At 38.7% G+C, this 23,664-nt stretch overlaps 1 protein-coding gene across 1 annotated transcript in view; it reads right to left on the bottom strand.

Annotated features, from left to right (window-relative positions):
• Positions 1 to 23,003, bottom strand: part of LOC139709960 (uncharacterized) — a 72,641-nt gene extending 49,638 nt beyond the window's left edge. The window contains exons 1-2 of the mRNA XM_071621908.1: positions 22,968 to 23,003; positions 21,440 to 21,683 (exon numbers count right to left, since the gene is read on the bottom strand). Of these exons, the coding sequence (XP_071478009.1) occupies positions 21,440 to 21,683; positions 22,968 to 23,003 (280 nt within the window). The remainder of the gene's footprint in view (positions 1 to 21,439; positions 21,684 to 22,967) is intronic.
• Positions 23,004 to 23,664: the final 661 nt, after the last annotated feature.

Genomic DNA, 23,664 nt, shown 5'->3' with positions numbered 1-23,664 from the left:
TTTTAGTTGAATAGTGTTAGGCAGGAAATATTGAAAACAATGTTTGCTGTACTGTCCAACCTGGTAATTGAAAACAAACATTCTTATCCAATGAATAGTGACCCTTCTAGAAACAACTGTTCTGTGCATTTTTTTTTTATTTCACTATCTGTAGAATATGACATACTGATCCAATTGAAAAGAGATAATACATTGAAAGGGGGGGGGGGTACCTGCATGTCTACATGTATCAAGCTCCTGAGACGAACTTTAGCAGTCACATTATCTTAATAATGTAGGCCCTACTACGATTGTTTATTATTACCCTCCCCCTTCTCTACTATCAAAACAACCTCATGCTCTTACAATGTTTGAAACAAGAGTATTTGACATAGCTAATCATTTTAAACTGTGAAAAGTCCTATTTACAGCTTATCAGTAGATACCAGTGAATTCAGTGTTTTAAAATCATTGGTAGGGCTTTACAATTTGATTGCTATAGATTGTTATAGCAACGGCTAAGCACCCATCTCTAACATACTTTCTAATGTCCCATGTCCTGCACTCTTGTTTTGTTTGTAAGATATTAACTGTTCTTGTATATTGCAGGGCTGCACACTGGCGCCGGTCCGACGGTCAAAGACCGGTAAAAGTCACTGTCAGACCGGTAACTTTTCAGGAAATCCGCAAGTTACCGGTCCGACATGACCAGTAAAAAAAAAACATTGGTGGGGTCAGTAGAAAGAAAAAGAGCAGCCCCGATCAGGGAGAAACAGAATGCAAGATATCGCACTGTTCAACAAGTTTTACGCAAGTTTTCGTTTGTGTCTACCGGTGCAATTTGTACAGTAAACGGGATTAGTTTTGAGCACTAGCAGTCGACCAGTTACTGTATTCGCGCTAGCTTGCGCATTTGGCGCTGCTCACGCACTGCATGCAATGCAATACATGCAAAGCATGTACAGTGTAACTGCTTTTCGTTTGCTTGCGATCGGCGGTCATGCCAGACAAGAATGATTGATAGAAGCGCACGCATTTCTGGGTCATTTTACTCATGATTTTTAACGCAAGATCGATCCGATCCCGGCTTCGCTGCAGCGTGGCAGTTATGTTAGAACTAATTTACTAGTGTCGATTTTTAGAAAAAGTAAAAACACATTCGATATTCAGCGATACAGTAAATGGATCTGATTGCGTTTATTTTCATTTTACACAGTCTTTTCACAAATGAATATTTTCATTCGCTCAGAATGGTCTCATAATGAAGATAGGCGCAAAAAAGGATCACGAAATCGGCCCTCCCGTGAACTTTTTAAGAACGCATGCAAAAAATGTGAAGAGATAATACTAGGGAGAAAAAAAATCATGAAATCATGGCAGAGACGCTTACATTATTATTTGAGGTAGAATTCGCGGTCCCAAAAAGGATCATGAATTCGACCGGCCGCGTCGTATATCTTTCAAAAGCTTATGATGTACGAAATGCGAAGAGATTATAGAGAAGAAAAAAAATAAAGGAAACATTTTGGTGAGTGCATCATAAAAGATTACAGCCGAATAACAATTCATGAAATCTACGCAATCCCGTTGAAATTTGAGGAAATAATAGGCGCAAAAAGGATCTTGAATTCAGTCCTGCATGCCATGTTGTTCATCAAAAACGCATGCACAAATGCGACGAGATTGTCGGGAGAAAAATAAAAAACACATTTTTACCCTTCTGGTGCGTGCATTACAAAAGATTACATCCGAAGTACATGTAATTCATGAAATCGCCACAATCCCGCTGATATTTGAGGTAGAAATAGGCGCAAAAAGGATCATGAATTCGGCCGTGTCGTATACCTTTTAAGAACGCATGTACGAAATGGGAAAAGATTAGCGGGAGAAAAATAAAGGACACATTTTCACCCCTTTTGGCGATTGCATCATATAGATTACAGCCGAATAGTAATTCATGAAAATTTCGCAATCCCGTTGGAATTTGAGTAAATAATAATAGGCGCAAAAAGAATATCGAATTCGGCCCTGCATGCAATGTATAATTTTGAAAACGCATGCACAAATGCGAAGAAATTATCGGGGGAAAAATAAAGAACGTATTTTCAACCCTTCTGGTGAATGTATCACAAAAGATAACAGCCGAAATAATTAATGACATATCGCAATCCCGCTGATATTTGATGTAGAAATAGGCACTAAAAGGATCGTGAATTCGGCCGTGACGTATAGGCAAGCACGCAATGCGAAGTGATTATTGGGTGAAAAATACAGGACACATTTTCAACCCCTTTTGGCCCGTGCATCATAAAGATTAGAGCCGAATAATAATTCATAAAATCATCGCGATCCCGTTGAAGTTTGAGGAAACGATAGGCGCAAAAGAATTATGATTTTTGGCCGTGTCGTGTATCTTTTAAGAGCGCATTTACGAAATGCGAAGAGTTTATCGGGGAAAAATAAAGGACACATTTTAAACCCCTTTTGGCGCGTGTATCATAAACGACTGCATCCGAAGTTATACATGTAATCATCGCAATCCCGCTGATATTTGAGGTAGAAATAGGCGCAAAAAGGATCGTGAATTCGGCCGTGTCGTATACCTTTCAAGAACGCATGTACGGAATGCGAAGAGATTATGGGGAGAAAAATAAAGAACGCATTTTCAACCATTCTAGTTGGTGCGCGCATCACAAAAGATTACATCTGAAGTAATTCATGAAATTGCTACAATTCGGCTGATATTCAATGTAGAAATAGGCGATAAAAGGATCGTGAATTCGGCCGTGTCGTATACGCAAGTACGAAATGCGAAGAGATTATTGGGAGAAAATAAAGGACACATTTTCAACCCCTTTCGGCCCGTGCATCATAAAGATTACAGCCGAATGATAATTCATGAAATCATCGCGATCCCGTTGAAGTTTGAGGAAACAATAGGCGCAAAAAGAATCATGATTTTTGGCCGTGTCATATATCTTAATTTAAGAACGCATTTACGAAATGCGAAGAGTTTATCCGGGAAAAATAAAGGACACATTTTCAACCCATTTTGGCGCGTTATCATAAAAGATTACAGCCGAAGTTATTCGTAAAATCATCGCAATCCCGCTGATATTTGAGGTAGAAATAGGCACAAAAAAGGATCGTGAATTCGGCCGTGTCGTATTATACCTTTCAAGAACGCATGTACGGAATGCGAAGAGATTATGGGGAGAAAAATAAAGATCGCATTTTCAACCATTCTAGCCGGTGCGTGCATCACAAAAAGTTACATCCGAAGTAATTCATGAAATCGCCACAATTCCGCTGATATTTGAGGTAGAAATAGGCGCAAAAAGTATCATGAATTCGGTTGTGTGGAACATCTTTAAGAACGCACTTACGAAATTCGAAGAGTTTATCGGGAAAAAGTAAAGGACACATTTTAAAACCCTTTTGGCGCGTGCATCATAAAAGATTGCATCCGAAGTAATTTATGAAATCGTCACAATCCCGCTGATATTTGAGGTAGAAATAGGCACAAAAAGTATCATGAATTCGGCTGTGTGGAACATCTTTAAGAACGCACTTACGAAATTCGAAGAGTTTATCGGGAAAAAGTAAAGGACACATTTTCAAACCCTTTTGGCGCGTGCATCAGAAAATATTACAGCTGAAGTAATTTATGAAATCGTCACAATCCCGCTGATTATTTGAGATAGAAATAGGCGCAAAAAGTATCATGAATTCGGCTGTGTGGTGCATCTTTTTAAGAACGCACTTACGAAATTCGAAGAGTTTATCGGGAAAAAAATACAGGACACATTTTCAACCCATTTTGGCGCTTGCATCAGAAAATATTACAGCCGAAGTAATTTATGAAATCGTCACAATCCCGCTAATATTTGAGGTAGAAATAGGCGCAAAAAGTATCATGAATTCGGCCATGTGGTGCATCTTTTTAAGAACGCACTTACGAAATTCGAAGAGTTTATCGGGAAAAAATAAAGGACACATTTTCAACCTCTTTTGGCACTTGCATCAGAAAATATTACAGCCGAAATAATTTATGAAATCGTCACAATCCCGCTAATATTTGAGGTGGAAATAGGCGCAAAAAGTATCATGAATTCGGCCATGTGGTGCATTTTTTTAAGAACGCACTTACGAAATTTGAAGAGTTTATCGGGAAAAAATAAAGGACATATTTTCAACCCATTTTGGCGCGTTATCATAAAAGATTACAGCCGAAGTAATTTATGAAATCGTCACAATCCCACTGATTATTTGAGGTAGAAATAGGCGCAAAAAGTATCATGAATTCGGCCATGTGGTGCATCTTTTTAAGAACGCACTTAAGAAATTCGAAGAGTTTATCGGGAAAAAATAAAGGACACATTTTCAACCTCTTTTGGCGCTTGCATCAGAAAATATTACAGCCGAAGTAATTTATGAAATCGTCACAATCCCGCTATCATTTGAGGTGGAAATAGGCGCAAAAAGTATCATGAATTCGGCCATGTGGTGCATCTTTTTTAAGAACGCACTTACGAAATTTGAAGAGTTTATCGGGAAAAAATAAAGGACACATTTTCAACCCATTTGGACGAGTTATCATAAAAGATTACAGCCGAAGTAATTTATGAAATCGTCACAATCCCGCTAATATTTGAGGTGGAAGTGGGCGCAAAAAGGATTGCAAATTCAGCCCTGCATGTCGTGTGCCTGTCCAGAACGCATGCACAAATGCGAATAGATTATCGGGAGAAAAATAAAGAACTCCTTGGAGTTTAATTTTTAGGTTGTCGTTGTTGACCGGTAAATTTTCTGTTCAGACCGGTAAAAAATGTTAAAACGGGGCATTTACCGGTCCGACAGAGACAGGTTGGACCGGCAGAAAAAATGGGTTAGTGTGCAGCCCTGTATATTGAATAAACTCCAAACAGCCAAGGACCAGACAACAGGTGAACTTCATCCAGTTCAGAGTTAAGGACTGGGGGCAAGATGCAAATGGAAAAGTCAAGTGACAGTGTCATGGATATTCCACCATCTTCATTTGGTATGTTAAATAATTATTTTTAGCTATTGAAGCAAGTTGAGAAATCATATGTTATCTTGATCATCTACAGTTGGCAGCAAAATTATTCAACCCCTCTCTTGCATTTTGGACACTCTGGCATAATGAATTACATTATAACTGAGATTATTTCTAAATCATACAAGTGATGATCAGATAGTTTGCTACAAGTAAATAACAGATCAGCAGCCTTTGATTTACATATAGTTACAAACTTTAATCATTCATGGATAAAGAGATATGGTCCAGTGATCACATTTATGGTCATTTTCAGTCCTTTCAGTGATCACTGAAATACTTTGTTGAATATGGTTTGTTCACTCAATGCTTTGATAGGTGACACAATATGATGGAATTTGATGTAGGATCCTTAATATTTCAATTGGCATTTATCATTGTACAAAAATATCTAAATGAACTAATTTCTAGTGAAAGTTGCCACCATAGAGTTTGTACAGAGGTTTAGCCGTGATATTACTGATTCAAAGTTTAAGTCATGTCAAAATGAATATAACCCATTGAAATGCTGAGAGTTGTGTATAGAATGGCAAGATACTATTTAAAATTCCATTAAAACAAAAGAAATTCATTGTTATGATCACACCATAACACGTCACGCTTCAGTGATCACAGAAAGGTCTGAAATGATCATAATGTGCTCACTGGACCTTATCTCTTCATGCATGAATGATCAAAGTTTCTAACTATATGCAAATCAAAAACTGTTGATCAGGTAAGCATTTGTCATAAACTATCTCTTCACCACTTGTATATGATTTAGTGTGTAATTGTAATGTTATTTGATTTGCCATAGTGTCCATAATGCAATGGGGTTGAATAATTCTGCTGCCAACTGAATAAAGTGAATGCTTGTTATTAATTTCCCCTCTCATTCATTACTAAAAATACCTCATACTCTTACAATTTCCTAACAGGGGCTCATTATATAGTGATTCAAACTTTGAAAACTGGCAATTACAACTTGTTGTTCACATAATATATCTTACAAAATTGATAATAATTAATGAACATTTTGTTGTTATTACTTGTTTTAATAAAGATGTACACTCATCTTAAATATTTTCCAAATATCCCATTTGTGCATCTGATGTTTCTCTTTGTATGGCATTTAACTGTTCTTATATTTGCAAACCCAAAGGCCTGAAGAGAGCTGAACCTCACCAAACCTTGGGACAGACAACTGCAGCTTAACTTCACCCAGGTCAGAGTCAGACTGCAATTGGACTACGAACTGTATAGCAGCATCTTATCTATGACAGAACACAGGTATGCTTTCTCAAATTAAACCTGAAGTATAATAAAATAAACAACTTGAATAACAGTTGAAAAAAGGCAACCTCTGTTGATGACATATCAGTTACAGGTAATTTAGTCTTTCTTATTTTAGCAATTATTGTAGACTTGGTGGACAAACAATGTCACCTCTGTATGTGAACTGTTCCACACGAGAAATTAAGAAATTAGTGCATTTATATACCCCAGTTGGGAGTTGATTCAATGTTTATGTCTATATCAGCCACAATAGTTGATTAATGCAGCTGACTTGTTGCATAACCCATTAATTCATATTTCTGTTTATTTTTGAACTCCCAGCTTGCCTGATATAATTTACAATCCTTTGTAAAAAAGTCAAATAAGTCTTTACTGACATGAATGAATAACATTATGTCAGATGAGTGTTTTAAGTCACAGGCACATTTTCATTTTGAGTCTGTGTCACACCTTTTTAAGTTATCAGGAAGAATCTGATACACTAATTCTTGTGCATGACAACCGAGACGATTTTTTTTTTTTTTTTTTTGCCCTTGATGCTGTTAAACTGTCGCTAATATATTGTAGAGCTGTATATGAAATTGCTGACAAGCAGCTCTGTGTAATGATATGTGTGGTAGTCATGTGTGTATTCATTCAACTGTACACCCACATGTTACCACTCTGTATAATGTGACTTTTGCCCCCACCTACAACTGAGGGAGTTTGTTCAACCAGCGCTAACTTTATATGGTTTTATTTTTTTTAAAAAGCTGTACCATGGCAATGCGTTGTTCAACATTGAATAAAGTTGTGTTTGGTTAATTCAAAAAATCTGTTTGTCACATGTGTCTATATGTATCGCAAGTCAAGTGCTCAAAAACTGAGTGAATTAGATGAATAAACTGGAAAGTCCTATGATTTTCACAAATTATGTTACCATGGCAACACACTGTTCAGTACAGTATTAATGAAAGATGAATAATTTATACACAAGTACACAGTATAAATTTCACATGTTTCAAATTTCTAGTCAAATGCTCAAAAGCTTAGGAAGTTAGCTGAGTCCACAATATTTTGAATGATTTTCATTCAAAATAATGTTACCATGGCAACATGTGTGGAAAAAGAACAAAGAAGAAATTTGCCCATCAGTCTATGTGCTTAAGCAGTCTTATGTGCCAGATTTCAAGTAGAATGCTCAAATACTGAAGGAGTAAACTGAATCTACACCTTTTTTTTATTATATTCATTGAAACTGCTGTTACCATGGCAACACAATGTTCTATATCTGTGAAAGATGAAGTTTACACAATTTCATATCATGGTGGTCACATGTACCAAATTTCAAGCAAAATGCTCAAAAGCTGAGAGACAGCGGAATCCACAATATATTTGTATGATTTTCATTCAAAGTCTGCTGTTACCATGGCAACGCATTGTTCAACAATGGCGAAAGATGAAGTTTCCACATCTATGCACTATGCCGGTCACATGTGTGCCAAATTTCAAGTCATATGCACAAAAATTAACAAATTCAGCGAATTCACAATTTGTGTATGCTTTTAAGTGAAAAAATGTTGTTACCATGGCAACGCATTGTTCAACATTAACCAAAGATTAGTTTTGCACATCTACATACTGCAATGGTCACTTGCCAAATTTTTGGTCAAATGTTAACAAAAATTAAAGAAGTTAGGTCAATTCACATATTTCTTTGTGTGATTGGTATATAGAAAAACTTGTTGCCATGGCAACATATTTTTTCACATCACACATGAAAAAAGTGTTTTGCACAACTACACATTACATTTATCTGATTCTATGCTGAATTTCAACTACATTGCTTTAAAACTGAGGGCAGTAGTTCAATCCACAACAATTTGTATTATTTCAGTGAAAATTTGCCGTTGCCATGACAACGTATTATGCGATATTAACGAAAAAGATATCTTGCTCATTTACCTTTGGCAGTGGTCACACATGCCAAATTTAGGGTCAATTACTCCAAAAATGAGACAAAATTTTGATACAATGGCTCTCTCAAAAAGCTATCACATAAACTTAGGAGTGCTCCTGACCACTCCTAGATTTATGTGATAGCTTTGCCAAGTTAGGAGAGACTTTATGTGCTAGCTTTGTTCATGAAATGGTTTCTAGAAAAAGTCTCTCCTAAGTCCGAGTTTATGTGATAGCTTTATGCGATAGCTTTTTCATGAAATGGTTTTTAGCAAAGTCTCTCCTAAGTGTGACTTAGGAGAGAGAAAGTCTCTCTTAAGACTTTCATGAAATGGACCCCTGATTTGGGGGTCTTACGATGATTTCTGTCCCAAGGAGGCTCTGCTAGCACAAAAGCGAGCACATGAAACCCCCATTTTTACAATTGTTCTGCATTAAGTAACCCTTCTTCTACAATTTGATAAAGTTTCGTAAAAATGACATGGGTTTTGAATGTACAGCATGACATTCATGAACCTAACCTATACATAATCAGGGCACCCACGTTAGATTTATAACCAGATTTGGGCACCCTGCCAGGGCATCCTTGCATGTTGTAGGCTCCTGACCAGATTTTGGGGACTTACGATGATATATGTCGCATGGGGGCGCTGCTAGCACAAAAACTAGCACATGAACCCCCACTTTTGATTATTTTTCTGGAATTAGTAAGCCTTCTTCTACAATTTGGTAAAGTTTCGTGAAAATGGCATGGGTTTTGAATGTAGAGCATATGAACCCACCCTGTCAGGGCATCCCTGCATAGGCTCCTGACCAGATTTTGGGGACTTTTGCAGAGACTCCAACCCCAAGCACCTTCTGATCTGGAGATTCTCCCGCCAGAAACCCCTAGCAAACGGGAGACTCCAAGTATATGTGTGCGAAGTTCCTAGGGTTATAGATGCTCTCTGGTGCTATATAAGGCTTATTCTTGCAACATACAATAGCAATAAGTAAGAAATCCTTTCCAACGGGAGACATTGAGCCAGGGCGGGAGAAATTAAATCTCAAACGGGAGAACAGGAGATTTTGCAAAAATGGGTTTTCGGCGGGAGATCTCCCGTCGAAAACGGGAGAGTTGGAGTCTCTGCTTTTGTATAATTCTTCTTCTTGCTTATGAGGCAGCAGCATCTAAGTAATGTCCTTCAGTTGTTGTAGCCAAATTACAGTCTGTGGAGTAGGGTGTGTCAGGTCCATGTTGTCAGGAGGTCGGAGATCAGGGCACTCACTCAAGATGTGTTGAGCAGTCTGTTCTGGTGCACCACACTGGCAAGCTGCTGACGGGCGTAGCCCCCAACGATGCATGGCTGCATTGAAACGCCCAACTCCCGTTCGAATCCGATTTAGAGACACCCACTCACTCCTTGGGAGGTTTGCTCCTGGGAGGACAGATGTATCGGGCGTGACAACGAGTTGGGCAGGTCGTTGGGTGTCTTCCCAGCTTGTTCTCCATGTCTGACAGATGTTGAAGTCTGATCCTCTCAGCGTTGCTGCATGGCGGGAGAAAGGGTGGCGAGACTTCAGTCGCTGATGCCGCTGACCCAGAGTTACAGAGCCCTCAACTACGTCGTGGAGGAGGTCGTCCGGGTTGCTGGAGGCCTTGGTTACCAGCCTATGTGTGTGATGTTCTCGGCGCATGGGGGCAGGAGCGATGCCTGAGAGAACAGGTAGGAATTCTGTTGGTGTAGGCCGGAGACATCCTGTTATTAATCTCATGGTGTCATTCAGAACTGAGTCAAGTTTCTTGGTGTGAGAGCTCCTACACCACGCAGGGGAGGCGTATTCCGCGGCACTGTATACCAGTGCTAGCGCACTAGTGCGGAGAGTGGTTGCACTGGCACCCCATTTTGAGCCTGCAAGTCGGTGAAGGAGGTTGTTCCTTGAAGACACTTTTGCACTTATGGCCTTGAGTTGTTCCTTGTAGGTCAGCTGCCTATCCAACTTCACTCCAAGGTAGGTTGGTGTAGCATTGTATGGAAGAGGTGTTCCATCAAGAATGACACTGAGTTGCCGATTAGCCTCCTTGGTGTTCAGGTGGAAGGCTGTTACCATTGTCTTGGACATGCTAATCTTGAGTCTCCAGATCCTGAAGTACTTCGCGATTTGCGACATATCTGCAGTGAGGGTATTCTCTACATTTGACCAGGCTTTTGTATAATGATAATACCTGTCGCATAGGGGTGCTGCTAGCACAAAAACTAGCACAAGAACCCCCACTTTTGATTGTTTTTCTGGAATCAGTAAGCCTCTTTTTACAATTTGGTCAAGTTTCGCGAAATTGACATGGGTTTTGAGTGTACAGCATACCTTTTATGAACCTTTTCCTGTTGCTCACCCCTAACAGAAAACGTCGATGAGAAGGATTTGAGAGATTTCGGTGTTTTCTGCCGCGTGAGGGCCCTGCTTGCTCAAGAATGAGAGTGTAAACCCGAACTTTACAACCTTTTCCTCGTTTTGGGTACCCTTTTCTGCAATTCTTGCAAATTTGGAGAAAATAACTTTGATTTTGAAAGAATTATGGGGATTTAAGTTTGTCATTGCAGATTTTGTTGCCAATCATGGTCTTGATCCTGTAACGCTATCATTTTGGTACAGGACGGCAGATTAGTCATATTTTTCAAAGTCCCGTAGAAGAAAAACAAGCACATGAACCTATGGTTTTATTTACATATTTGGGCTTCGGATGGGTCAAAGTTACGGTATGGAAAGTTTGAAGAAAATGACATGGACTTTACTTTAACTGAGGAACGTCCTTAAAGCTGTTCAGAGTAAGGGAGGGAGCGGAGAGTGCTGAATTCTCTATCATCCCATTACTCATAAAATACAAATTAAATTTCAATGTTTTTCATTTAATTTTCTATTTTATCTCGTAATGTACGGTAGACAATTCAGCCATTGGCTGCGCATTAGCCATTTGCTGAATTTGCGTAATATGAGAGGCCGTTCCGCGCGCAATTGCCATCTTCGTTCCAGCGCAATGTTTGATCGCGAAGCGATTTTTATCTGACCGAAAAATCGGAAAACATAATCGAAATCTGCGGAAATACGGAACTGATTTCGTGCTCTCTTACAAGCGTGAATATTGTTGGTTTGTTTCGTACTCAGCATGGATGAACCAGCTGGCAAATCGGAGAATGCAAAAGCCAAAAAAGATACCGAGCTGTGTGAGCCTAAGGCCAGCCCAGCTCCGGCAGCGAAGAAGAAGGCTGCAGGCAAAACTCTTGTCTAGCAGCGGGAGGCCTAAGGCATCCCGCCCCGCGGCTTCGGGGAAGGCACAGCCGAACCCGCCCGCACCAGCTGCTACTGCTCCAAACCCGACCATGACTACAGCGGAGAATAGCACGGAGGTTATGTCCCGCATTGGGAAACTCGAGTCAATGTTCGAGAAAATGATCGAGACCTTGAGCACACCTCATCATGGAGAACAACAGCCACGGAATTGTTTTAGTGAATATGGTGAGTGCGACACGCAAAGGGGAAGCAGCTCACCTCCCGTCATAGAATTGGCGGATAATCGCAGCGTGGCTGATTTCCTATCGGCAAACCGCAATGACACGGTCAGCTTGTTTTCGGACGTAGGCCTACAGGAGGCAGATAAAGACAAACGGACAAACAGACAAATCCAAAGTAAATTGTGTTTTTGCAATTAATTCATATAAAAATAAATATTTTTAGTTTCAATGGCTGATAATGATAATTTAGCCTGATTACGCTCTAAAGAGTTTCTGCACCAAATTTTGACAAAAACCAACAAAAACAAAATGTAAAAAACAAAGAAATACATAAGAAATTCAATAAACAATAAAATACTTAAGAAATAATTAAGAAGCCGAATTTTTGCTTCAATTTCATTGTTGAGGATATTGAAAAGAATATGTTCACCAAAAATTAGAAGTCTTGGAGCTCTATTCTTTGATTTGTAGGAAAAAAATATTTTTGCATAAATGAGCATTAATTAATATAAAATACATAAATTAAAATTGGAAAAATCTAACTATACAGTCTTGTAGATTACATTGGCCTCTACCTTAGTGCAAATTTTCGCGAGGATCGCGCGATCCACGACCGAGATCTGAAGGGGCAGTCGCAGCGGATGACTATAATTAACTCCCCCGAAACCCACGAAACGTTTTGAATTTTCAACCGTCATCGAGGCAGTGCGAATCGGGCGTTCTCATTTTCACCAAAATTTCACCTTCTCATATCTCCGCTATACATCTCGTCAAAAATTAATTGTACAACGCAATGATTTATTCGACCACCTGACCCGTTCCAAGAATCAATCCACATGAAGTCATTATATTTTCATAGTATGATATTTCCTCTTTCATTTTATACTTCTTCTATTTTGGTCCACGTTTATTTGATTGATCTAGTGTACCCCCAATAGTGGAGCGGCATAGCTTGAAAAATTAGAGGAATTGTGCATCTTATGATAAAAGCACCAAATTTCATACACATGTTGACAATTACATTTGAGAAAAAAAATCAGATACTGGGCCATCGTAAATAGCGCCCTCAACGGCCATGGCAGCCATTTTTCAAGATGGCCGCCATAAATGCCATTTTTCGCAAAGAAATTATAAATTTCAGAAGGGAAAATCAGTAAGATTTTGCAAACGACTGGGAAATAACATTCAAAATAAATTCATATATTGGGCCATCGTAAATAGCGCCCTCCAAGGCCATGGCAGCCTTTTTTCAAAATGGCCGCCATAAATGCCATTTTTCGCAAAAAATTATAAATTTGAGAAGGGAAAATCAGTAAGATTTTGCAAACGAGTGGGAAATAACATTCAAAATAAATTCATATAATTGGCCATCGTAAATAGCGCCCTCAATGGCCATGGCAGCCATTTTTCATAAATGCCATTTTTCGCAAAAAATTACAAATATCTCGGAAAGGGAAATCAATACGATTTTTCAAACGAGTGGGAAATAAAATTTAAAGTAAATTTAGATATTGGGCCATTGCAAATTGCGCCCTCAACGGCCATGGCAGCCATTTTTCAAAATGACCGCCGTAAATGCAAGTTTTCGCAAAATTTACAAATTTCAGGATTTAAAATCTATAAGATTTTGCAAACGAGTGGGATATAACATTTAAAATAAATTTAGATATAGCGCCATCGCAAATTGCGCCCCTAGTGGTCATGGCAGCCATTTGTTCCCAAATGGTCACCATGAATGCCATTTTTCACAAAAAATTAAAATTTCAGAAAGGAAAATCAATAAGACTTTGCAAACGAGTTGGAAATAAGATTCAAGAAAAATTTAGATGTTGGGCCATGGCAAAATTTTGCCCTGAATGCCAATGGCGGCCATATTTAAAATAGGCTGCCATAAATACATGGTTTGGCTATAATACACTCTTCTTTTTTTTTGTGTCTTAAAAATTGCTTACCTTCAAAGGAGAAGGCAATAGAATACTCACAGACACATATAATCTGAAATATGGTGTTAAATAACAACTGAAATAAGGCAAATGCTTTGCGATTATATATCACCAATGATGAATGCATATTTTAGGTGGCAAACATGAAAAATTTCCGAAAAAGAGTAATATGAATAGCGAGGGATAATGGCGCCATGTATTTACTTTGACAGTAACACCATATCATTGAATATATGGGACTATATGACGTGTATCTATTCTAAAGTGTAACTTTCTAAATATACGAAAAAATGACCTTCCAATTTACGAAAAAGAATAATCTACTTGCTATGCTTCCATAAAAACACATACCTTTTATATTCATACTGTTAGCCGTCACACGCACGCGAAATACTGCAATAAGAACTTAACTGAAAACATGAATTTAGAACTAACCCATCAATGAAACCTTTTTTTTTTTTTAAATTTCTTTGAACACCAGATTGCATTAGATATAATGGCTGTTTAGCAGTTTTCTATTGCTTTCTCCTTCTGGAATATGCAAATTAAAAAAAAAAAAAGTGTGTGGAATCCATTTTGACAAAGAGCTACCCTAGCCATTGGGGACGATGTTTAAATGATGGCTCAATATCTCCATTTCAAATTCAAATTCAAATTCAAATTCAAACTTCATTTATTTGAATGTCTTTTGCTAATTTGCACAGGAAATGTTTTTGTCTTCTTCTGGCATTATCATATTTTCAAGAAATAAATAGCATCTATAGTGGCCATTTGGAAAATGACTGCCACCATGGTCATTAATGGTGCCATTTGTAATGACTTCATATATCATTTTCTTTTGAATATGATTTTCAACTAATGTACAAATTTCATTGATTTTCTCTCTGAAATTAGCAAATCTTTCCATAAAAAAGCAGATATCCATGGCGGTCAGCATGGCCCTTGAGGGCGCCTTACAAGAAGACCTTATACTTAGATTTATTCTTGAGCATAATTTTCAACTTGCTTGCAAAATCCTATTGACTTTTCCTTCTGACATCAGCAATTTTTTGCAAAAAAAAAGGGGGGCATCCATGGCAGCTTTTTTGAAACTTGGCTGCTATGGCTGTTGAGGGTGCACTTTTTGATGGCCTATTATCAAATTCAGTTTGAAAGTAATTTTCCACCTTTGTGGAAATTCTGATTGACGTCTGCAACACTTTACGAAAAATGACATTCATGGTGGCCATTTTGAAAAATGGCTGGAATGGCCTTTGAGGGGGCAATTTGCAATGGCCCAATAAGTTTACTTTTGAATGCAATTTTCCACCTGTTTGCAAAATCTTGTTGGCTTTCCTTCTGATTTCAGTAAATATAGCATTTATGACGGCCATTTTGAAAAATGCTTGCCACGACCGTTGAGAGCGCAATTTCCGATGGCCCAATATCGAGATTAATTTTAAATGTCATTTCCCATGTATAAGCAAAATTTCATTGACTTCTCCTTTTGAAATTGGCATTTCTTTTTAATGGCGACTGATGCCTCCGCCATAATGCATGATTCTCCCAATAGGTGTATAGTACAATGTCTTCACAATGTGTGATGACAGTTTCACATAACTGGCAAAATATCGAAACGACAGGTTTGTCAAAATATCTTGAATGTTCACTTTCCATGATCTGGGTTTGCTATAATTGTCTATTAAAGAGTGCAGGTACACATATTTGGGGAATTGAACATTTTTACTTGACTTCTGACCGACCTTATTATAAGTTTATGCATTGAGTATAATTTCCAAGGTATGAAGAAAGAGTGTAATTACAGTACAAAATAAATCTTTCTTTTTTTAAATTTAAACCTGACCTTTGACCCTTAACCTTTGACCTTTGACCTTCTGGCTGGAAATTTCCAAGAGAATCTCCATTAAGTAATACATGTACATATATTGAATTTTAAAACTGATAATGCAAACATTGCATAAACTAGTATATGAGGGAAATAGTAACATTTTGAGGAGTTGACCTTGACCTTTGACCCCTGACTTTTGACCCATGACCCCTAAACTCCCTAGATAATCCCTGCCAGTCAGTACATGCATATGTACCAAGTTCCATGAAGATACATTGAACCACTTGTGAGAAAAGTGATATTGCAACATTTTCAACTAACCTTTGACCTTTTGACCTTTGACCTTATGACATGAAACTCTCTCTGGAGAATCTTTACGCAGTAGTACATGTCTACACTAAGTTTCAAGAAAATAACTGCGGGATTGCATAGATATGGGGGAAATAGCAACATTTTTAGCATTTGACCTTGACCTTTTGACCTTTGACCTCTTGCCAATGTCACTACAATCTACTCAACTAATTGTCCCATCATACATCATCCTTGGACCAAGTTTGGTGAAAGCTGCTTCATCCAGTTTTGAGTTATCACGTAAACAGATAAATTTTAGGATTTGACCTTGATCTTTTACCTTTGACCTCTGTCCGATTTCACTGAAAAACTAATCAAGTAATTGTCTTATCATACATCATCCTCTACCAAAGTTTGGTGAAATTTGCTCCATCCAGTCTTGAGTTATCGCGTAAACGGATGCAATTTCATGATTTGACCTTGATCTTTGACCTTTGACCTTTAGCCGATTTCACCCAAAATCGAATCAAATCATTGCCCCATCATACTTCATACTTGGACCAAGTCTGGTAAAATTCCAGTAAACATTACTCAAGTTATCGCGTAAACGAAAGCGGACGGACGTACGTACGGACAGACGCACGTACAGACGTACGGACGTACGTACGGACGGACGGTCAACCTGAAAACATAATGCCTCCGGCACCACTTCGTGGCGGAGGCATAAAAACAATGGCTGCCATAGCTTTTGAGAGCATAATTTTCAATAACCCAATATCTGGAATTATTTTTTGGTGTAATTTCCCGCTGTTTGCAAAAAACAAAAATAGAAAATAGGAAAAAATGGCTTTCCCTTCTGAGATTTGCATTTTTTTTGTAAATGACATTAATGGCGGCCATTTTGAAAAAATGGCTACCATGGCCGTTGAGGGCGCAATTTCCGATGGCCCAATATCTAGATTTATTTTGAATGTATAATTAACATTTATGGGCAAAATCTTATTAACTTTTCCCTTCTGAAATTTGCAAAATCATCGAAGTGGCACATTAGACAGCCATTTTGAAAAATGGCTGTCATGGACGTTGAGGGCGCAATTAGCAATGGCCAAATATTTGAATTCATTTTGAATGTAATTTCCCACTTGTTTGCAAAATTTTACTGTCTTCTTCTTTTGAAGTTAGCAAATATTTTGAAAAAATGACATTTATGGAGGCCATTTTGAAAAATGGCTGCCATGGCCATTGAGGGCGCTATTTCCCATGGCCCGATATCTAGACTTATTTTAAATGTAATTTGCCATTTGTAACCAAAATCTTATTGACTTTTCTCCCCTAAAATTAGGAAATTTTACGTAAACATGGCATTTATGGCAGCCATTTTGAAATATGGCTGCCATGGACGTTGAGGGTGCTATTTACGATGGCCCAATATCTGGATTTATTTTGAAAGTAATTTCCCACTTGTTTGCAAAATCTTACTGCCTTTCCCTTTTGAAGTTAGCAAATGTTTTGAAAAAATGACATTTATGGTGGCCATTTTGAAAAATGGCTGCTATGGCCTTTGAGGGCGCTATTTCCCGATGGCCCGATATCTAGATTTATTTGGAATGTAAGTTTCCATTTGTAACCAAAATCTTATGGACTTTTCTCCCCTAAAATTAGCAAATTTTATGAAAACATGGCATTTATGGCAGCCATTTTGAAAGATGGCTGCCATGGACGTTGAGGACGCTATTTACGATGGTCCAATATCTAAATTTAATCTGAACTTGATTGTCAACTTGTGTCCGAAATTTGGTGCTTTTATCACAAAATGCACAATTGTTCGGCTATGCCGCTCCACTACAAAGAAAAATGAAAAATATGCAAATTTTATGGTTTATAATTTCCTTGTTCAGTATATTTTATACGTCACAACCTTTCAACTGGTCGGATGTCATCAAAGTACAACTCTACAGCTTTTTATCGATGAATAAATCATGTAGATTGGTAATGTCGTTTAGATTTACAGGGACTCTAAAAATGTGGTCCTCCAGCTCATTACGTATTCATGTCCGCGAGGTCCATGCATACGCGTACGATAAATGCAAAGGCTTTTCAGGGTGTTGCGGTCCGACTGAATACTATCTTAAGCATGCTTTCCTGCTTTGATCTCATCAGGACAGCCGAAAGCCAGCCCGGATAAAAACAAGACAGCCCTTTGAGAAATCTAAAGCCTAAATGCGCAGAAGATAATAACTCTCTCAAATCAATAAGAATGTATAACTGTATGTGCTGTTGTTGTGTACATATTGGGAAATCATCGCTCGGTCAATTTCATTTGTGAAATGCACTTACTTAACGAGAAAAAGCAAATATTTTGGCAGGCCGAGTGTGCTTTGTAATCTAATTTTTCCCATTTTTGCACATTGTTTCAGAGTAAACATAGACAGTAACGATAGACGAGATGTATATCTTACCATCTAACAATGTTACATGCATGTCCACAAGTGTCCCCTTCAGATATTACTACATTTGTTTTAAAGTTTGCTGCTCCCCATCATTAGTGTTTATTCAAAGAAAGTCGAGTCTGAAAAAGCACCTCAGCCAAATAAGATGGAGACGAAGGAAATAATTCTTTTGTCATTGACAATGCTCAATTATGCGATCATCATTGTCCATCTGAATGTATTCATCCAGATGCACATAATTAGGTTGCAGCAGTGAAGATGGATTAAAGAAAGAGCTCTGTTCATAGTCCATATATACATAGCAGGTCCATGGTTGATGGAACGTATATAAGCCACAGAAATTGCCTAGTTAAGGAGACTACCTCCAACACCTTTGCTCTGCGAGTAACTGCACATCTGGCTCTGAAGTGGTTTGTCATTCCATTACTACCTGCTGTCCTGTTATATTTCATGGAGAGTTGATTCACCTACATTTGTGCCTGGATCATTATAATTCACGTGGACATTGCTACAATGACACTGTGTCTTGCTGAATAGTCACTTGTTGGATCATTAGTCGCAAATTGACTGGACGTGGTCATCAAACATTTGGATTCTACATGTATCAGAGTGGATTTTCTATATTGGAATATCATTACCTGTGCCCACTGATTTTGATCTGTGCATTGGGCATCATTTTTCAGACATTTTCCAGGGACTACCGTAAAGTTCCGTGTATAAGACGCACCCGTGTATAAGACGCACCCCTACTTTCGGACCTAAAATAAAAAAAAACAACAACACGAACATTTCCACGCAAATAGTGCGTGTGTCATACATATTACTTCAGCTCAAAATTTTCCTAGAATGCAGCACGTATTTGCTCTATTTTCTGTTTCCTTTTATACTTTCTTTTAACGGTATTCATTGGACATCGGCAAAATATGGATGACGCAAGATATGAGACTTGTCTCGGTACTCACTTGCTATTGTTTCGCCTTTCAATCGTGGTACATGTGTCATGCATATCGTACTCATGAGTTTACAGTACAATCTTTGCTGTCATACATAGCAGAGGGTGTCGCGCATATTGACGCATGTCAGACTGGAAGGTTCATTACGAAAAATAAGAAAAACATCAACAAGTGTAGCAGAGGGATCATACGGCGAGACGTACGGTGCGTACGGTAATTACACTCACTGTTGCTTCGCCCGGAGGGATTACCAGTAACATGTGTGTCTCTTGTACCATGCTTGTATGCACAGTGCTAGCCTTTTGTAAAAGGCAGCTCGCTATAATTTCAGCACACGCACACAGAGAGCAATGGACTTGCACACACAGCGCGCAAAGAGCAAGCGCGCTCCGATCCGATCGCTGTGTGCACGCGAGTCCATTGCAAAAGCCTCTCTGCAGCTGCTGCCTTTGCCAAAGGCTTGCTAGCTAGCTAGCTAGCTATAGCTACAGTGTAGCTATGCTATCCTAGCTGGCCTCGTGAAATGAAGAGCAAACGAACGACATGGATATGCATGCATGCTTCACACATCGTTCATATTTACGGTGACATAGTGTCGATCGTACTCCGTATTTTACAGCTTTTGTCTATGGCCATATTGATACTAGTACAGTGATAAGTTTTACGATATCGGTAATTTAGTAATGATACCTGTACATCGCGTATTCCAGCTACTAGGTTGGCTGTTGGTAGCTTGGCAGACTGACATCGGTAGCATACAGCAGTGCTGTTACAGCTGTTGTCTATGGCCAGATTGATACATCATTACTGCACAAGGCCGATGTAAGTTTATCTCGTATTTGCAGCTTTTGTGTGTGTCCAGATTGAAAGATCGCTCATTTATCCGTAAGTTTTAGTGATTGCTTACCTTCCAACATCGATGGGCATACATGGCCCCAAGTTGGCCTTATAAAATTGGGTGTACATGACAGATTTTTTTCCGTGATTCGACTGTACCCGTGTATACGACGCACCCCCGATTTTCAATGTTTTCCGACGAAAAAATAGTGTGTCTCATACACGGAACTTTACAGTATATGGAACTTGTGATCCAGCGGACGTTAAAATCAGTTGGAATCACATTCAAACTTTTACATGGAACTGCACGATTTATCTAAGGGATTATATTGATAACACCATTACTACATGTAACTAGAAAAGCACTCTGAGAGCGCAAACCTCCGCCAAGCAGGTTTTTCCACCACTGATCTTGTTCCTCCACAGAGATCAGTAATTTCCACTAATACAGGCATGCTGTAAATAGCCCACTCTCCCAATACAAGAGACCCGGGGGTCTCTCACCTGAGTATCGCAAGTTCACCTTCCATGCACTCTTGCAGACTCTTACCTGAGAACATTGGAAACTTGGGGGGGGGGGGGGGGGAAGGGGGGCAGCTTTGAGAGCTGGGGGCATGGTGTCCATTTGCATATTCTATTACACTGGTAAAGATACCTGCCAAGTATACTGTACTTAATGGAATGTTGGACTATGCAGTTTGGAAAAAAAGACTTAAAGCTCTATCACCTCTGATTCTAGGGAAGAATATTATTGAATATTCCTTGATTTAGGAGGTTTGGGCCCTAGGGGCCCCAAAGGAAAGCATGGTGCCTATTTAAACACTTTGAGATCCTATCCCCCTAGGAATGCTACTTGCCAAGTTTGGTGAAAGTCCATTGTTGTTTTCAGCAAGAAGATGAAAATGTACAATTTAGGACCCCCCATCCCCGACTCCAAAGGGTGGGGGGAGCCCTGGATCTGCAATGAACAAACCTGGAACCACAGTCATCAATGTACGAACTCATAGTAACTTTGCTTTATCACTTGTGGTTCTAGAGAAGAAGATTTTTAAAGATACCTTAATTTTGGGGTGTTTCGGCCCCCTGGAGGCCCCCCAGGTGGGGCTTGGTGCCCATTTGAACAAATTGAGATCCTATCCCCCTAGGGATGCTACCTGTTTTCAAGAAGAATACGAACATGTACAATTTAAGTCCCTGTTTGGAGGTAATAAACTCTCTGAACATTAAGTTTTTATTCATGCAATAATTTGAAGTGTGAATGTAGTCCTAACAGAGGAGCATAATACACCACCCTAAAATGGATATATTAGCACAGCTGATCTTTGTACATGGGTGATTAAAAAATAGTATGTATTCTTAACATCAGTTCTTACGAACCTCCTTTCAAGTACTTTGTGATATCAGGGCTGGACTTCTGTCTGCTTGATGCTTTTGCTGCTGCTAGTTGCTTGCTCTTGCTGTGCCTCAGATACTGCTCTACCACGATGTTCATCTTGTGAGGGGCAGGGTTGAGGCCCTGGGGGATCATTCTTGGGCTGCACGGGTACAGGTGTAAGGACTTGCTATTTCCCTGGAGTGCTGTATGAATTCCTTTCTTGCTGTACTGGCTGCGATCATAAATCTTAAAAGGAACATAATAAAGATTTAACAAGGTTGTCATTCAATTCAAGTTCAGTGAAAATACTTGAGCTATTTCAAGTTTATTTCTTGAAATTGATTTTAAGTGGGTATTTTTTTTTTTTTTTGGGGGGGGGGGGGGGGGTAAGACACAAAATTGTGACTACCAGGTACACAACATGTAAAATGCAAGCTCCCATTAATTAAAATTTTTATTTTTTGCCAAATGGGTTGTTCAATCCACTTCAAATTAAAGGAGACCTCCGGATGATTTTCAGATTTTTACATTTTAGCAACTATAAATTAGTTATAATGAGGACAGAGTTTCAGAATTTATGATAATTGGGATGAAGAATAAGATTTTTTTCGAAATTTATAACAAACTGCAATGAACAAGAATGATGACATGGCAGGGTCACCATAAGAATGCATGAGTTGGGGCTCAAGGAAGCAGAACAAAAGAAGTAGGCATGCATAGATTATACACAGGTGAATGTATTGTAATGAATTACACTGCTACATTTCTTAAATATGTGTGCCTCTTTGTCATCATCCTTGTTCAGTGTAATAAGCCAGTTCGTAATTCCACTTTGCGCATGAGCAGAAAAAGGTCATTTGTACCAAGAGGCACATCGGTTTTTAAATTCACTGTAAGCATCTGTCATATAATGATTATTCATGTCATCCTTGTAAATGTTGCTTGCCAGTACATCCACCTGACAGCAAACCTGGTATTTGGCAATATGAATAAAACCGTTCTTTTAATGCATTCAAAGCAAAACGATGAAATGGATGCTTCCCCGATGGCTGATTGACGGACCATTCTGGTCACCTGGTCTATGCAAGTTCATTTATCATTTGAACACGAATTCCATGAATTTTTACGTCTGGTAAGCTTCCCGGTACGAATAATGTCTCTTTGAAAACGATTAAAGTGCCTAACCTATTGAGAAAAAAGAAAGGTCATTTGTACCAACGTGCCCATGAGCTAATTACGAACTGGCTTATTTGTTCAAGTTTTTTCAAAGTATTGTTTCTCTGCTTAAGAACCACAATAAATTCCACAAATCTCTACGTGGACCTGTTGATTTAGTACTACATGATGTAAAAATATGAAAATCGTCTGGAATGCCCCTTTAAGCATTGTTGATTGAAAATAGTTATTTTAAGCAATCACAGAGTTTACAGTCAAATTCTTATTTTTGTCGAAAGTGATTTAAGATGAAACACAAAGATAATGGTGCAAAAGCAGTATTTTTCTCTCATGCACAAAGATGGTCGACATTACCGTCGTTTTCTGCGCTGGATAAACCATGATGGCCATTCTTACAGTCCATGCTTTTTAGATCGACACCAAATTTGCCTGCAACGTTTTGCGACCTTACGAGTAACAACCCATTTTGCACTCACAAGTTCGCTTCTTTTTTGGCCTAACTCCCTTGAAGTGTGCACTGTGTGCATATCCTCACACGCAGACAAAGGACACACGGCAAAGGCTTAGATTTGACTATGAGTATCATCAATAAGTAGATTTATAGTCTTCTAATCTAATGATGTCTGTATCCAAATGTATGAATCGCATTTTATCCGTCAGTTATCCTTCAGTGGTGGTACAACACTGGTCTGTCAAGAAGAGAGCCCGAAGTTCAGAAACAATAAAATGTGGGGGAGAAATAAAAAAATGAAAGCTGAGATAGAAAGAGAGAGAGATAGAGATAGTTGGAGAAAGAAATAGATAGAGAGAGAGAGAGAGGGAGAGGGAGAGAGAGAGAGAGAGGAAGAGAGAATGAGAGCGGCAAAGGCAGAGGAAGACAGAAAAGAAAATAAGAAGTCTTATTCATTTATGTCAATCGATGGATAAGATTTAAATGCCCACATTTAACGGGTGCATGAAATGACCATGAGTGTTTGACTGGGAGTATGTGACAGCTTTGAGGATAAATAGCAACACATAAATAGACTACATGCATTCTTCAATTAGCCAT

Source organism: Diadema antillarum, unplaced genomic scaffold, assembly GCF_040938485.1.
Source record: "Diadema antillarum isolate AM-2024a unplaced genomic scaffold, OU_Dant_1.0 seq00001483_RagTag, whole genome shotgun sequence".
In the NCBI taxonomy this organism is placed as follows: domain Eukaryota; kingdom Metazoa; phylum Echinodermata; class Echinoidea; order Diadematoida; family Diadematidae; genus Diadema; species Diadema antillarum.
The sequence above is the reverse complement of the archived record's forward strand: the minus strand, read 5'-3'. Positions and strand labels throughout refer to the sequence as shown.